At 38.2% G+C, this 16340-nt stretch overlaps 1 protein-coding gene across 6 annotated transcripts in view; it reads right to left on the bottom strand.

Moving 5' to 3' along the window:
- SRGAP3 (SLIT-ROBO Rho GTPase activating protein 3) overlaps window positions 1–16340 on the bottom strand; it is a 214210-nt gene that overhangs the window by 79531 nt on the left and 118339 nt on the right. For all 6 annotated transcript variants that reach the window (XM_060766278.2, XM_060766282.2, XM_060766281.2 and 3 more), the window contains exon 3: window positions 14924–15086. In XM_060766278.2, coding sequence (XP_060622261.2) covers window positions 14924–15086 — 163 coding nt within the window. The remainder of the gene's footprint in view (window positions 1–14923; window positions 15087–16340) is intronic.

The following is a 16340-nucleotide window of genomic DNA, read 5'->3' on the forward strand; positions in this document are numbered from 1 at the left end:
CTCAACAGTGCCTTATTTATAACATATCAACAATTCCTTTCTGTCCATTTCCTTTAAAGACTAAAGTAGCATAATTCAAAGAGGAATGCCAATCAAAAGCTAGATTATGCTGTTCTTATTTAGAAATGATAAAAAAACAAACTACACATGTTCTATGCTTTGAAATTGATAGTTAACAAATGAAAGAATAGTGTGATTTTGTGCCCAATTAGTCCCTTGTGGGAAGCCCTACATGAAATGCATTACACTTCCCTGATGAATTAAATTTGTAGTTGTGACCAATGCATGAGTCACATGGCTGGATTATCCCTATCCAAAATCAGCCATAGCTGCTTAATACAGTAAACCAGCTTGTGACATGAGCTCGTTTAACATGGTTATAATGCAAAGAGCTTTGAATACCATGAAATCACTCTGGAGGACCTAGGAAATCCCTGGGAAAATGTTCTCTGTAAGCCTCCAGTGTGATTCTATGGTCAACTTCCATTACACTTCCACTACCACAGGTTGTCCTCTGCAGGAAATTTAGAAAACACTTCCCTAGGTATTTTTTTCAGGTCCTTCAGAGTAATTCTATGGTATGCTCCAGCAGGAAGCTGAAGACATCATTTATCTAAAGCAGTGTTTCTCAACCTGGAGGTCTGGACCTCTGGGGGGTCATGAGGTGTGGTCAGGGAGGTCACCAAAGACCATCGGAAAACACAGTATTTTCTGTTGGTCATGGGGGTTCTATGTGGGAAGTTTGGCCCAATTATATCACTGGTGGGGTTCGGAATACTCTTTGATTGTAGGTGAACTATAAATCCCAGCAACAACCCCAAATGTCAAGATCTATTTCCCGCTAACTCCACTAGTGTTCACATTTGGACATATTGTGTATTCATGCCAAGTTTGGTCCAGACCCATCAATGTTTGAATTTACAGTGCTCTCTGGATGTAGGTGAACTACAACTCCAAAATTCAAGGTCAATGCCCACCAAACCCTTTCAGTATTTTCTGTGGGTCATGGGGGTTCTGTGGGCCCCATGGTTCAATTCCATCGTTGATGGAGTTCAGAATGCTCTTTGATTGTAGGTGAACTATAAATCCCAGAAACTACAACTCCCAAATGACAATATCAATCCCCCAACCCCACCAGTATTCAAATTTGGGTGTAGCGGATATTTGTGCCAAATTTGATTATGAAGTAGCAATAGAAATAAATTTATGATTATGGGTCACCACAACATGAGGAACTCTATTAAGGAGTCACGGCATTAGGAAGGTTGAGAAACACTGATGCAAAAATGTATTACGCAAAAGATCCTACAATCACTCCGTCCTGTAATATGTGGGTCTACTGAAATTAGCAAAAGGCACTCCTTGTATCCTTTGGCTTCCAGTCACATAGGAAGCTTCCATATTCAATTTGTCCATCTAGTTGATTATGTTCCAGTCTGAATGGCAACAACTCTCAAGGGTTCAGGCAGATAACTGCCTAGTGTCAGCTTTAAGTTTTCTCTCCTATCTCCCATTTAAGTACCATGTTCCAAATACAGAGGAAAACATGCTATTCTAAGTGTAGTATACTGGCACATAAAAAGTAGTGCAAAGGACTTCTTAAACGTTTCCACTCATGACACCTTTTGGCCCAAAACATTTTTATGTGATCATGGATATATTTGCATATGAAACAGGTATAAAAATCAAACATTTACTGTTAAGAAAACAGTATTTGCAAAGCTTGCTAAACAAGCAGATTTTCCTTTTTATGAAGTACAGCTGGAACATCTTCTGCAGAGTCCACTGGAAACACTGCAAATAATATCTGAAATAGCCACTAAGTGATGTAAATAATACCTGGAATAGCCATTAAGTGATGTTCAGAAAACTTTTACTGCTGCCAAATATTTCAGGACCCCAACACTAACCCCATTTGGGATTGAGACTCATGGTTCAAGAAGTTGTGCTCTTGATTATAAACTGAATCCAGCAGAACACAACCTTCCTGGCTCATGGATCTAGAGGCCACCCAACCAGAACATGAAACCCGCCCAGTTCATAGATCCAGGGGCCACCCAGTCAAAGTGGCACCAGCTTCTCAAGATTCTACCTCACTTTACTGAATTCAGGAACTCTCAGCTACACACACACACACACACACACACACCCTTTGCTCTAAACATAACCACAACATAAAACTTTATTCATATCTCAGTCATTTCTCTCCCATTGTAGACCCATGTCTGCAGTTATATTAGCAGATATTTGAATAATATTATTTAATCTCTTTTTTCCATAATAGCTTTTTTGAGAATGTATTTCTTTTAGTTTTCCTCTTAGCTGGAAATCCAAACTAAGTTACCCAGATACTGCATAAGTCTAACAAAGGACATTGCAGCAGTTGTGCCAAGTGCTGCTTTCCTGTTTCCTGAAAATTATACTGGGAACTGTTTGTACATCATTCTTGTCTTAGATAATTCATGATAATTTGAAGGAAATCTAGTATAATTTGATATACCAGAGTTTTATCACAAGGATGTCTTATATTCTATAATTAACATGCTCTTGGTAAATGACGTCCTATGAAAGCCACAACACTAAAATAAGGAGTTTGATATTATAGAGGGCATGCTGGAAAAAAACACTAGCTCAAGGGGAAATGGGTTCTTTAAATACAAATTACAGTTTATACAGTAGTGGCTTTAAAAAACAAATAAACAGAAAATGGCCTCCAAAACTACTCATGAAATGCTACTAGTGCTGGTATGAATTAGGGGTAGTAGCAACAATAGTAATAGGAGTAGTAGTTATTATTATTATTAGATACACAACAAGATTAGTGCACAGCAAACAACATCACTATGCCGGCTTTTGTATTGGATCATATGTCAGACACTTCCCAAGTGTCTAGGACTATGTGATGTATCAGCGAATTATGTGTGAGTGAGTAGGGTGGCCTTTTGCAGCTGACAGATGGTAATTTTGTAAGTGCTGATTGTTTTCAAGTGCAGGCCAAGGTCTTTAGGCACTGCACCCACTGTGCCGATCACCACTGAGACCACCGTCACTGGCTTGTGCCAGAAGCTTTGCAGTTCAATCTTTAAATCCTTGTATTTAACTGGGGGGAAAGATGGGATACAATAATTAATAGTAATAATAGTAATAATAGTAATAATAATAACAAAAATGATTATATCCCATCTTTTTTCCAGTTATGGACTCAAAGCTGCTTACAACTAATTAAAAAACTGTTGTTAAAAATCCACAAGGTACAAGAGGTAAAATGCGATTGAAGAATCAAAAAATTAGAACCAGATTGAAGCATGTGCCATTAAAAACATGTTTGACATGTCAGTGAAAAGAAAGTAGAAAGAGTGCAAAGTCTAACTTCCCTAAATTCAACAGGATCTGGAAAGTATTCTCCAAAGTTAACACTATTGAGTAAGATCTGAAATAGTAGCTGTATCGTCTCTCAAGTGAGAAATGAAGTACAGATGAGTCTTGAAACTGAGCAGAAAGGCAAACAGACAAGAAACAATAATGTTGGATAAAGACTCTACCAAGTCACAGTGCTTTTAATCCAACCTATTCAGAGCACTGAACATGATAAAGTTTGTTTGAAGCATCAGTATTTTATATTACAAAGACAATGACAAAGTGCACACAAGCAATATCTAATACATATGTGGTCATCCTTATCTGAGGTCTATGTGACCAGCACAGAATGTATCCTGAGATTGTTTGTTGTTTAAGTGGACGTTCTCAGGGTCTGACACTATGTACCCATAACTTCTGGCTGTTAATCCTGAGCATATACGTAATTGCGAAGTGACAACATTTCTAGCATAACACAAATGATGGAGCTCAGCAAACCATACAGGCCATGGGGAAATGTCAGCTTTCTCAAGATGAAGTTGATGAGACACACTAAAACAGATTAGCTGAATCTATATTGTATGCCAATAACATAGTTGGAGACATTAAGAGATATGAAAGAGTGTCGAAGGCTTTCATGGCCGGAATCACTCAGTTCTTGTGGGTTTTTTTCGGGCTATATGGCCATGTTCTAGAGGCATTTCTCCTGACGTTTCGCCTGCATCTATGGCAAGCATCCTCAGAGGTCCTCTGAGGATGCTTGCCATAGATGCAGGCGAAACGTCAGGAGAAATGCCTCTAGAACATGGCCATATAGCCCGAAAAAACCCCACAAGAACTGATATGAAAGAGGATTAGAAGGCATGATCATCAAGTTTGCAGATGACACCAAATTGGGAGGGATAGTCAATACTCCAGAAGACAGGAGCAGAATTCAAAACGAACTTAACAGATTAGAGAAATGAGCCAAAACTAACAAAATGAAGTTCAACAGGGACAAATGCAAGATACTACACTTAGGCAGAAAAAAATGAAATGCAAAGATACAGAATGGGAGACGCCTGGCTCAAGAGCAGTACATGTGAAAAAGATCTTGGAGTCCTCATGGACAACAGGTTAAACATGAGCCAATAATGTGATGCGGCAGCAAAAAAAACCAACAGGATTTTGGCCTGCATCAATAGCAGCATAGTGTCTAGATCCAGGGAAGTCATGCTACCCCTCTATTCTGCCTTGGTTAAACCACATCTGGAATATTGTGTCCAATTCTAGATACCACAACTGAAGGGAGATGTTTTCAAGCTGGAACGTGTCCAGAGGAGGACGACTAAAATTATTTATTTACTTACTTACTTTATTTGTATGCTGCCCTTCTCAGCCCTCAGGCGACTCGGGGCGGCTTACAGAGGCAACGATTCGGTCCCCAATACACCATAAAACATTTTAAAGCATGAACACATAATATAAAACCATAACAATAGCATTAAAAACATACATCAATTAATAAAAACGTTGTCCAATATCATTGTCCAGTCGTTCCAATTCCTATGTCATTTACCTTGCATTTTCAAACACTTGTTCAAACAACCAAGTCTTTTTTCCGAAATGTTAAGAGGGAGGGGGCCGATCTAATGTCCCCGGGAAGGGCATTGATCAAGGGTCTGGAGAACAAGCCCTATGAGGAGTAGCTTAAGAGCTGGGCATGTTTAGCCTTCAGAAGAGAAGGCTGAGAGGAGACATGATAGCCATGTATAAATATGTGAGAGGAAGTCATAGGGAGGAGGGAACAAGCTTGTTTTCTGCTGCTCTGGAGACTGGGACGCAGAACAATGGCTTCAAACTACAAGAGAGGAGATTCCATCTGAACATTAGGAAGAACTTCCTGACTGTGAGAGCTGTTCAGCAGTGGAAATCTCTGCCTTGGAGTGTGTTGGAGGCTCCTTCTTTGGAGGCTTTTAAACAGAGGCTGGGTGGCCATCTGTCAAGGTTGCTTTGAATGTGATTTTCCTGCTTCTTGGCAGACGATTGGACTGGATGGCCCACGAGGTGTCTTCCAACTCTATGATTCTACGAAGGACAGGATCAAAATGTCAGCGCAACATAGCTTCTCCAACAAGGTTAAGGGACACCAAGCTGGAGCGATGTTGTTACTCTTTCAATTTCTAGAGAACATCGTTGGGTAGCCACATTAATGGATTCAAGTACATAGATTCTGTCTAAGATTTGCAAAGCTGACAAAGATAAGGAACATTACTAACAGATGGATCGATTGTTCAATTTATTTTTTCCTAAATGAATTTACAAGCTCCAATTCATCATTATAAATCCAGGACATTTTTCACAACAAGCAACTGCATTCTTGCTACAAACATAAAACATCTGCAACACATTCTTCTTCTATATGAATGGTCTACACTTAGAAAAGCCTAAATAATTGATTCAATATCCTGGAATGCAGATGAATCAGGCAGGTAAAAAGGAGAAGGGAAACTCTGCTTGGCATTCATAATCTGCTCTTTCAATCTAGCATTTGCATTACTGCAGAGGAAGGCACCACAAAGATAAGAAACAATAACACGTTTGCCTGTCAAATCCAATAGACAACACTATCTGAATTATTCTATATTCTATTCAGAGGTAAGGATGGATCACCCTTTGGACAAAAGCGCTGAGAATCTCTCAGTGGGGACTTGATGAGAGCTGTAATCCTAATAAGTAACTTTTCCAAGCTCCAGTTTTACCCTTGACGTTACTGCTGCAAAAGAGATGAGTACAGTGTGGGAAGGTCAGTTGATGAACCAATTTGGAGACAGAATATTATGGAATACGTACTGGAGGGCAGTTTCATAGCCTGCCCCTAACCAAAACACTGTTGCTACAAATATGTATATATTTACTTCTCCTACTAATTTAGGGCTTCTCACTAGGTGAAATATCATTGTCACTGCCAAGGACAAGCAGAGATGCCATATTCTCAGAATTCAAGTAACCAAAGTGAGTAGATGGCTTAAGGAACACTGAATTAGGAGAAGATAGTGGGACAATTTCTCCTCTAAGCACAGCAAGCTTGACAAGTAAGAAACATTTCAAAATGCATTCCAGTTTCAAAAGAATCTTGATGTCAACACTCAGAAGGCCAATTCACTGTCATTAAATATATTTCAAAGGTAAGCTGAACTATTTCAGGACTCTCTAGAAAAATGCAACCGTGGGTAGGGAGAGCGAAAGAATAGAGTCTTTGCCCAGTTTGGTAATGCAAGGTAATGTTCTCATGTGGGCATTACTTGTATAATGTTCTTCAGAGTGGTTGCTATATACAAATCTTGGTAAACTGGATCCAGAATTTGAAGGATCACCTCACCTCATTTGCATAGTGATGTATTATTTACTTGAATTTGTAATGGATTAATCCCACACACTTGAAGAAGCTTCCTCATGTACACACTACACAGCTTTCTTCTAGCTCTTAAAAACAAATACAAAGGGTTCCTTCTTGTCATCTGTCCTTCTTTGGAGGCTTTCAAGAAGAGGCTGAATGACCATCTGTCAGGGGTGCTTTGAATGCCTGTTATAGCACTGTACTTAATTCCCAGTCCCCTCATATTTTAAGTTTGTACTAACCTCGGCCCAGCCTTTTAATTTCTCTGAACAGGCAGGAATATTTATATATGTGTGTGTTATTGTGATAATTTTATGCTTATGTTGTTTTGTTAATGTTATGTTATGCTATTTACTCTGTATGTTTTGGTGATGTTGCTTGGAAACAGCCCTGAGTCCCCCTCAGGGAGATAGAGCAGTATATAAATAAAGTCTTATAATATTATTAAATTCCTACTTCTTGTCAGGGGGTTGGACTGGATGGCCCACAAGGTCTCTTCCAACTCTATGATTCTATGAATAATACAATATACTAGCAGAAAAAATAGCAAAATTGAGGATTTGTGTCCCACCCACCCCAAATATAACATCTGTTATCTAAATCCAATATCATCTTTCAAAAATATTTGTTTTAAAAATAGCTGAAAAGGAAAAGTGATATTTCCAGTAATACACTTGGAATGTTTTCATTGCAAGGATTTGCAATTTTTGCTGGTTCAGAGCCTCAGCCTTTAGCTCTCAAAATCCTCTGCTATAAACCTTTCCAAGGGAAATTTACTACTGCATTGAGGAGAGCTTCAGTGTTTTATACAGCAAGAAACCACAACTACTGGTGGACAAGTGCCCTTTGTCATTATAACTTTAAACAACCATTGCAACAAGCAAAACAGCTGTTACAACCAAGCATTATAAGGGTCTTGAGAGACAAGTTTATTACCACCATGAATGACCCCATCAACCGAAAAGTTACTGGTAGGAGATGGTATAAACTGAAGTGTGACTAATGAGAGGCTTTGGGGTTAGAACTTGAGAATGAATCATGTCTCTTGGGCAAAGGTTGTTATATCAAGTAGCCTGTCCTTTGACAAGTTTGACAGGCTGGACCACATCAACAATCCCAAAGTTGATCATAAATCTAAACTTGGCCTGGAGGTGGCTTTTTCCCACTTAATGATTTAGTCCTAGACTATGGACTGTCTTAGATATCTATGTCAGTCAGCTTCGAAGTTATAACATTAATATATTGCAGGCATGGGCAAACTTTGGCCCTCCAGGTGTTTTGGACTTCAACTCCCACAATTTTTTATATTGAAGTCCAAAACACCTGGAGGGCTGAAGTTTGCCCATGCCTGATATATTGCCACTATTGTACCACCCAAGCAAGGTTGCGGCAGGCCACTCCTATACAGTGCTACTGAATGTGAAGTAACCATTTCAAGACAGCCAGCAGAAATCAAAAAGCACCAGGACAATCCTTGGTCAGGAGATTAGGCAAGTTATTTCTCCTTATACATAGAAAAAGCTGAAATACTTTCAAGAGCTGCATTCAGTTATGAAACTTTCCAGCAAGTTTTCCTTGATCCAGTCTAATTTTCAGATAATCTAGAAAAAAGTTATATATATTTTTAAAGAACGGAATGAAGCAAAGCATTCATACCCAAGGCCACTTGCAATTCTTTTAATTTAACCAAAAGAAGAGTTTCATACCTAAGGGCTAAATTTCACAGCTGATATCAGGTTTTAATTGACGAAGAAGCTGCTCTTGCTTCTCCCACATGAGCAATATTGCCTTCACATAAAATCTTGAAGATTGTTAACAGAAACTTGAAATGTTGATGGATGTACTATACCTATTGAAAAACTGATACTCCAGGACCACATACCATGTCCCTAGAGTTATAAAACTTATGCAAACTTTGAAAGCATAGCTTGAAGGGAAACCTATCAATCTCCATTGTATAAACTGTTATGACAGCATAACAGTTTTAATATTTTAAGATCTACAGAAGAGAGAGCGGGTATTTCACATTATTGTCCCTACAGAGCTTTCAGTTGTCACTCCTACTGTTGGAGGGTGCCAGGAATGGTAGGTTATTCAGCTGCCAGATGAGAAAAAGCTTTCTCCCCAGAGAGGGAAAATTGACTGGTACCTTCTTGATAAATCTGAACTCTAAAGAGCAACAGTTTAAGAAGCAGGCAGCAAGGTTTGGTAGACACCTGGATGTATAAAGTGTCTTTCTAATCTTGGATGGACTGCCCTGGTACTTAAAATATCACTGCCTCTGCTGTTGTGGAGTTTTTTTGTACAGAAAGGAGGGTATAGGACAGGAATTGGGAGTGTTTAGCGATTAGGGGATGACACAGAGAGATCTATCTATCTATCTATCTATCTATCTATCTATCTATCTATCTGGTGGAACTGCACAATCCAAAATTCATTTGTATCATTTCTGTCCCAATGATCCCTAGAAGACATTGAGATAATTTTGCCACATTGTATTACTCTCATAGCATATTAGAGCCATTAGAGCACAAAGTAAACAGACTCACTGAAAGACACTATGTCTTAATTAAGCAACATGCCTTTGTCAGGGGCACTGGAAATAAATCATTACATCAAATATAGCAAGACATCCCCAAAACACACCAAAGTAGATTTTTGCCATTTTTATAGAGCCATTATGTTTCCCAGAACTTCTGGAGGTATCAAATCGGCAAACCTTGTTGCTGTATTTTATGTATAGTAAGAAGGCTTTTTACTCTGAGCATTACCTTAACATTTTGCCTGCTGGGAAAGGTGCCAATCCTCTAAGTGCTGCCTATCCCATTCTCTGCTTACTAATTGATCACAAGCTTATGTTAAAACAAAGTAAGAGTCTGTCACAATATATATTTGTGGAAAAAAGGACAAACAGTTCTAATAAAATAATATTATACCCCATCAGGGTAAACCAAAGGATTATTTTAAGAGTGATTTTGAAACATTACTTCCCAGAAATTTAAATATTATAACTATGTGTGCAATAACACTAGATTTTCTTTCTGGGAAATGTAGAGCAAGACGACATAATGTGATATGATCTTGACAATTGGTAGCTTATCTAAAGCCCCGAAACAAGAGTCCACTTTCCAAAAGAGGGGTTTTTTTTAAAATCTAATTTTGCATGTGTAAGCTATTTCTTAATATTGCCTCCAGTGCAAATCAGTGATATAATTTTCCTCCCTCTTACTTGCCCAAAATGAATCATCTACTCTATTTTTACAGAGTATAAACCATTATGTTAATATCAGAGGACATGCATTTCTATCAGTTTGTGTGATCCCTTGTTAGGACTGGGTCACTGCAGGATACTGTCTATTCAAAAGGCCACAAAGATCTGGCATGACATTTAGATCCTCTCACATTATCTATTGTCTTGAGATTTTAGCTCTTTATTCCTGCCAAGTGAGTCCCCTCTCACATGACTGGAAATTAATTATTTATGCAACTGTCACAACATGATGATGTCATGTTATCTGATGCCAGCAAGCCAAGGGAAGCAACAATCCAATGATAGGTCTTAGTCCCTTCTCAATACAACTCAGAATGGTTAGTATTACATCACCACAGGCATCCTTGGAAGGCCAACTATTTCTAGCTGTGGATGGATACAATGAGCAATAGCCCATTTAGAAAATCCATTGCGTGTATGATTCAAACCAACCAAATGATGTTTTTATTCATTTATTCCACCTCCTGCTTCAGAGGTCAACAAAGGACACAAATAAAACACTTGTGATGGAATATTTTGTATTCAAATTGCTTCTTAATTCTTAGAATAAATGCATTGCCATGAGCATCAAGAAAGCTTTTGTGTAATAAACCAATGTTTTTCTCAAGTAAGTCTGAATGACAGTTGAGAGAGGGCTGTTAACAGCTTTCTATTGGTTTGGAGTATCATTTCACTATAGGACAACAACTTCACACTGATATAGGAACTGCAAGGATGCCTAAAATATCCAATACACTTTCTGCTCAAGATGGCACAAGTTGAAGCAGAAAACTGGAAAAGGAAACAGTTTGCATATCAGGACACTATCATGCATGGTGACATCTGTCTTCAATCATCCTATTACAATAGAGGCACCAAATATGTAATACACCAAAGCAACAAAGGGAAGAAAAACTAATTATCTAAATGTGGAAATTTAAAATTACCATGGAGTAAGTCCAGTCATTACTACTTTTCTTCTAAGCCACCAACATGACATAAGTTGACTTGAATTTCATATAGCAATATCTCTAATACTGTTTATTATGTACGTACTACAACTGACTTTCTGGAATTACCAGTGTCTATTTCTAACTATTTTGTTGGTTTTGTTTCATTCAAGGCTCTCCCAGTTTCACCTACTTTCCTGTTAGATTTGGCTGATTAGCAGTCTTTTCTTCTAACATACATCAGATTCACTTTCTTTGCCCATTTCCATTTTTTTAATTCCTGTACATATTCAACCGATATAAAAATGGTGCAATTTAACCAAATAAAACATCAAAGTAAAACACTCCAAATACATGCAGGAGGGTACAGATACATACCAGCACTGCTAAGTACAAACTTTGGTTTCACATCAAACCTGTCCAGTAATGAATACCCTGGGAACAGTAAACTGAAGGAAAAACCTATTTGTGGAACAAAATTGGTGTACTTATCAGTTCTCTCTAATCAGCAAAAAGCTACATTAAGTCTCTGGAATCTTTTCTTCTTTTCTATAGTCTTCTCCAAACTATATCTATAGAATAGTCACAGTAGGAAAGTGTATATGTTACCATGGAGAAACAGTATCCTGTAAACCAGAAATGGGAAAATCTGACTGTTTATAGAGATTTTTGGTCTACAATTTTCATTGGTTCTAGCTATGTAGTAAGATGTAATGGATTATGGGAACTGCAGTCCAAAAGAATCTGATGGCTGCAATTGATATACATGGGTTTTCAATGAGACCAGAACTGAGCCTAGAACCGAGAGAACAAAAAATGCACGTAAAATGTTTCTCTTGTTATGGAACATGAAATCAAAGGTGCTTTGGGGAAAGCCGTGAGAAAAAAAGAGAGACTGCCACATACTACTTGAAAGGAGAGAACCCTTAACCGATGAGTTCATGAGGACACTTTTTTGAAACCGAAGGAAAGACTCATAGGCCAATGCAACCTTGAAGGAAAGGACAGCAAGCTTGAATCAAAAGTGAGAGTCAGACAATACCATTTTAAATGACTACTCAAAAATTACAAGGAAATGACCATTAAAAATCCCTAGAAAAGAAGAGGCTGGTGTTTTATTGGCAGTCTCTAGAGGCCTACATGGAAGTCAACCGCTAAAAAATCACCAAAAGATGCTTTAGTAAGCAGCCATCTCTTTGAATAATAATAATCTCCAAAATGTCAGGTAAGATTAAATAAAGCGTAATACCATAAAAGGAGGCAGATAATGACTGATCGAAGGCAGACAAAGAAAAGAAACAAATAAGCAAATGAAAAAAGAAAGGAAGAAAGGAAAATCTCCATCAGTTAACAACAGATGCAGATTGCTAATCAAATCGGAACAATTATGGATGAATCCACGTATCCCCCTGTTTATGGCAAATGTTCATGTTTACAAAGTGAAAACACCCATTTGCAATGGAAAAAATTGCCACATATTACCATCCTTGTATGTATGTCCCTACAAGACGTCAAAGCCTATTAATAATGGCTCAAAGGGGGAAATTAAAGCTGACATCTTCGAAACAAAATGTTGCTCTAATTTACCATCACAGCAATCTTTGACAGCTGCAGAACAATTAAGGATTTTTTAACCCTTCTAGTCCCAACCAGCTCAAATCATTACTGCTAAAATGTGTTTGAGTAGCGTCTCCGAAGAACAAGGCCTGGAAGAATTATACTCAACACTAGTCGGAAACAAGCTTATATCAACACATACAGACCTAATTCACACAATCATTTCAGAGAGGAGCAAGATTATCTTCCATCACATAACTTTTACATGGTAAAATAAATTTATATTTGTCTTTTGTTTCTAAAAGCAGCTTATAACAGCAAGTGTTACTAGAAAGAGAATAGATACAATCTATAAATAAAATAATCCATGTAAGTATTCCATGCATGTATATTGTCTCTCATTGATAGGGTTGCCCTACATCAACTAACAATAATGATGAAAATGCACAGAGAAGGCTTCAAAATAGCAATGTCCATAGCTTATGAAGAGAGCTCTTGCTATAAAGTCATTAGACCACTTTGTCCCAGAGGTAAATAATCTATATTATATCGATCACCAGGATAGTAGTGAATCCTGTCTTATTGTCAGAGACTGAAACAGATGAAGTTCTTATCTTGGCCAATAATACCTTCATGCCTTGGTGCTTTCAATTATTACCCCAGTCTTAGGAAAGATATAATTAGGGGTGATTCAAAAGGGGTTAAAGTCTAGAAAGGCTGGCTCTGTAATACATAAGTTACTGTATGCACATCCACACAACAATGGCAAGTTTCAAGACTGGATAAGCTTATTTTATGGATTTATTTCATCATGTTTTCCAAAGACATGCATACTGCACTCCATACAGACATCGACCTCAAGGGAGCGCTTGTAAATGCAGTCTCAGAGGCGCACACAATGCAACGTTGCTGCTCTGCTCTGATTAAAAGCAGGTGCTTGTTAGGGCAAGCTGCAGATGGATCCAGAGCTGATGCTATCTCTGTTCATGCCAGGATCACATCGGTTCAGGGTATGGGAAGGGAGACTAAGTAAGTGAAAGAGAGAGAAAAAATAAACAGATGTCTGTTCCTGTGCCTAAGAGCCATTTATTCAAGACAAAGCCATTGAAGGGTCAAGACCAAGCACTATTCTATAATGTTTCAAAACATGTGATATTATATTTTAAGTCTCCAAAATAGTACAGCCTAAATGTGACCTGAAACATCAAATCCTAATGCAATAGCCTGTATATAAAAGGTTTTAAAAGTTGGCTATATTAAGACTCATAATAAAATAAACTACCCCACAAAAGGATATTAAAGGGAATTTCAAAGAAGTGTGTAATGGCAAAGCTGTTGACTTGTTCATCAGCAAAAGATAAAGCAATCTATCTTCATCACGTAAAAAACCATGTAAATCTAATTCCAATCTTAGCCCAGTAGACTCAGTGAAATATTTAGTCAGAACTAATGTTAAGTCCCACTGCTTTTGATGGGTCTATGCTAAGTATTTTAGGGCATTCGTTACCCCTCAGTCTGCCACAAGTCCAAAGGTAATTCATATTTTTCAAAATAATACCCCAACAAACTTTTTTAAAAAACTAGTTAAAAAAAACCAAGATTATGGCAACAAGAATGATTGACAACTGGAAAATAGAGGGAGAAACCGTGGTGGCCGTGACAGACTTTGTATTTCTAGGTGCAAAGATTACTGCAGATGCAGACTGTGGCCGGGAAAACAGAAGACGCTTACTTCTTGGGAGGAGAGCAATGTCCAAGCTCGATAAAATAGTAAAGAGTAGAGACATCAGACTGGCAACAAAGATCCGTCTAGTCAAAGCCATGGTATTCCCTGTAGTAACCTACGGATGTGAGAGCTGGACCTTAGGGAAGGCTGAGCGAAGGAAGATCGATGCTTTTGAGCTCTGGTGTTGGAGAAAAGTTCTGAGAGTGCCTTGGACTGCGAGAAGATCCAACCAGTCTATCCTCCAGGAAATAAAGCCCGACTGCTCACTGGAGGGAAAGATACTAGAGACAAAGTTGAAGTACTTTGGCCACATCATGAGGAGACAGCAAAGCCTAGAGAAGACAATTATGCTGGGGAAAGTGGAAGGCAAAAGGAAGAGGGGCCGACCAAGGGCAAGATGGATGGATGGCATCCTTGAAGTGACTGGACTGACCTTGAAGGAGCTGGGGGTGGTAACGGCCGACAGGGAGCTCTGGCGTAGGCTGGTCCATGAGGTCACAAAGAGTTGGAGACGACTGAACGAATGAACAACAACAAGTTAAAAATCAGAGATGTTTTGAGGACGAAAGGCCTCCGAATATGGGAAGAATGACAGTGGGAATGAATCCCACTCCCCGGTACATGCAATTCAAAACTGGCTCTGACTGCCCTGAAAACTGTTTCTCAAGGGGAAGCACTAAAATGACACATCAACATTTGCTTACCTTTTTAAATAGGCGGATGACATCCTCACTGATCTGGGATAGTCTGACAATGACATTGTTCATGAAGATGTCATTCAAAGTTGCATGGTCTCTGCTCTCTCTCCGTGTCTGTGTCAGTACCAGATACCAGCAGTTCACAGGTGAAAGTAAGTGCTGATCCTTCCTACAGATAGAAAGCAAGGCAATTTTAAATAAAAAATAAACATCTCAGAGATCATGATTGTACTTTTCTTACTATCAGTAATAATGAGTTGCAATGATTAAAATGTAGCTTTAGAAAGGAAGCCCTGTATTCCACAAATTCAGTCTCTAAAAATTCTATATTTTCTGTTTTAGTTCTTTGAAAGTCACAAGCCAATATGATTCAATGTTTCACAGTTGATTAAAAAGAGATCCGAGATAAAAAAAATAAACTAACTTAAAATTTAAGGAGTAAGCAACAGTTCCATTTTTGACATCAGCAGCCAAATGTTTACTTGAAATTAAAACCCATTTCATACAGTATAATTCACTCTCATATTTACATAGCTCTTAGAACTAAAGCAAAGTTGGTAAGCATGGAGCCCTCCAGATGGTGCTTGACTTCAGCTGTCATCAGATCTATCCAACAAAGCCAAGGGTATGCAATATGCATTGTATAGGAATGGGACTTGCAATCCAAAAATAACACCTAGATTTCCCATTCCTTGAAAAGGAGGCTTACTAAGATAGTAAGCAAAACAATGGGTAGAAATATTCCCATCATAAGATGTTCAAGCATATTTGAAAGCAGTAATATTCACTACAAAATATACGTACTGTGCCATATAGCCCAGAAAGTACACCAGTATTTTAAATCTCTTCATTTTATCAATTAGTACGAACTATTACTATTATAATACCATATTTGAATGCAAGTACCCAAAGTTGACTATATTCTAGTTGAGAAGGAAGGAAAACTCAGTCTTTAATCTACACACAATACCGTACACACAGCAAAGCAACATGTGCAGAAAAAACATATACTTCAATAATTCAGTCATTAGGGTTAACAGGACATTATAAACCTTCCACTTTTTGGCATTTATATTCACACATCCATATGCATGAATGTGTGCATTTCTGTGTGCACATCTGCAGGCAAAAACCTCCTCAGGCACATGTTTTAATATACACATTTTAAGTTCTTTGTTTTTTTCTTAACAGATCAATTTTTATTCTACACTACTTCAAGTGCACAAAACCAAATTAGTATAGTGCTTTGAGTGCAAGACAACAAGTTTGGGAGACTAGAATTTGAATGGGCACTCAACCATGAAAACTCACTGAGTGACCTCAGGCAAGTCATGTGCACTCAACCCCCCCCCCCCCAAGGCAATAGCAAACCCACTTTGAACAAATCTTGTCAAGAAAACCCTGTGATAGGCTCACTTTAGGA

Source organism: Anolis sagrei, chromosome 2 (assembly GCF_037176765.1).
Source record: "Anolis sagrei isolate rAnoSag1 chromosome 2, rAnoSag1.mat, whole genome shotgun sequence".
In the NCBI taxonomy this organism is placed as follows: domain Eukaryota; kingdom Metazoa; phylum Chordata; class Lepidosauria; order Squamata; family Dactyloidae; genus Anolis; species Anolis sagrei.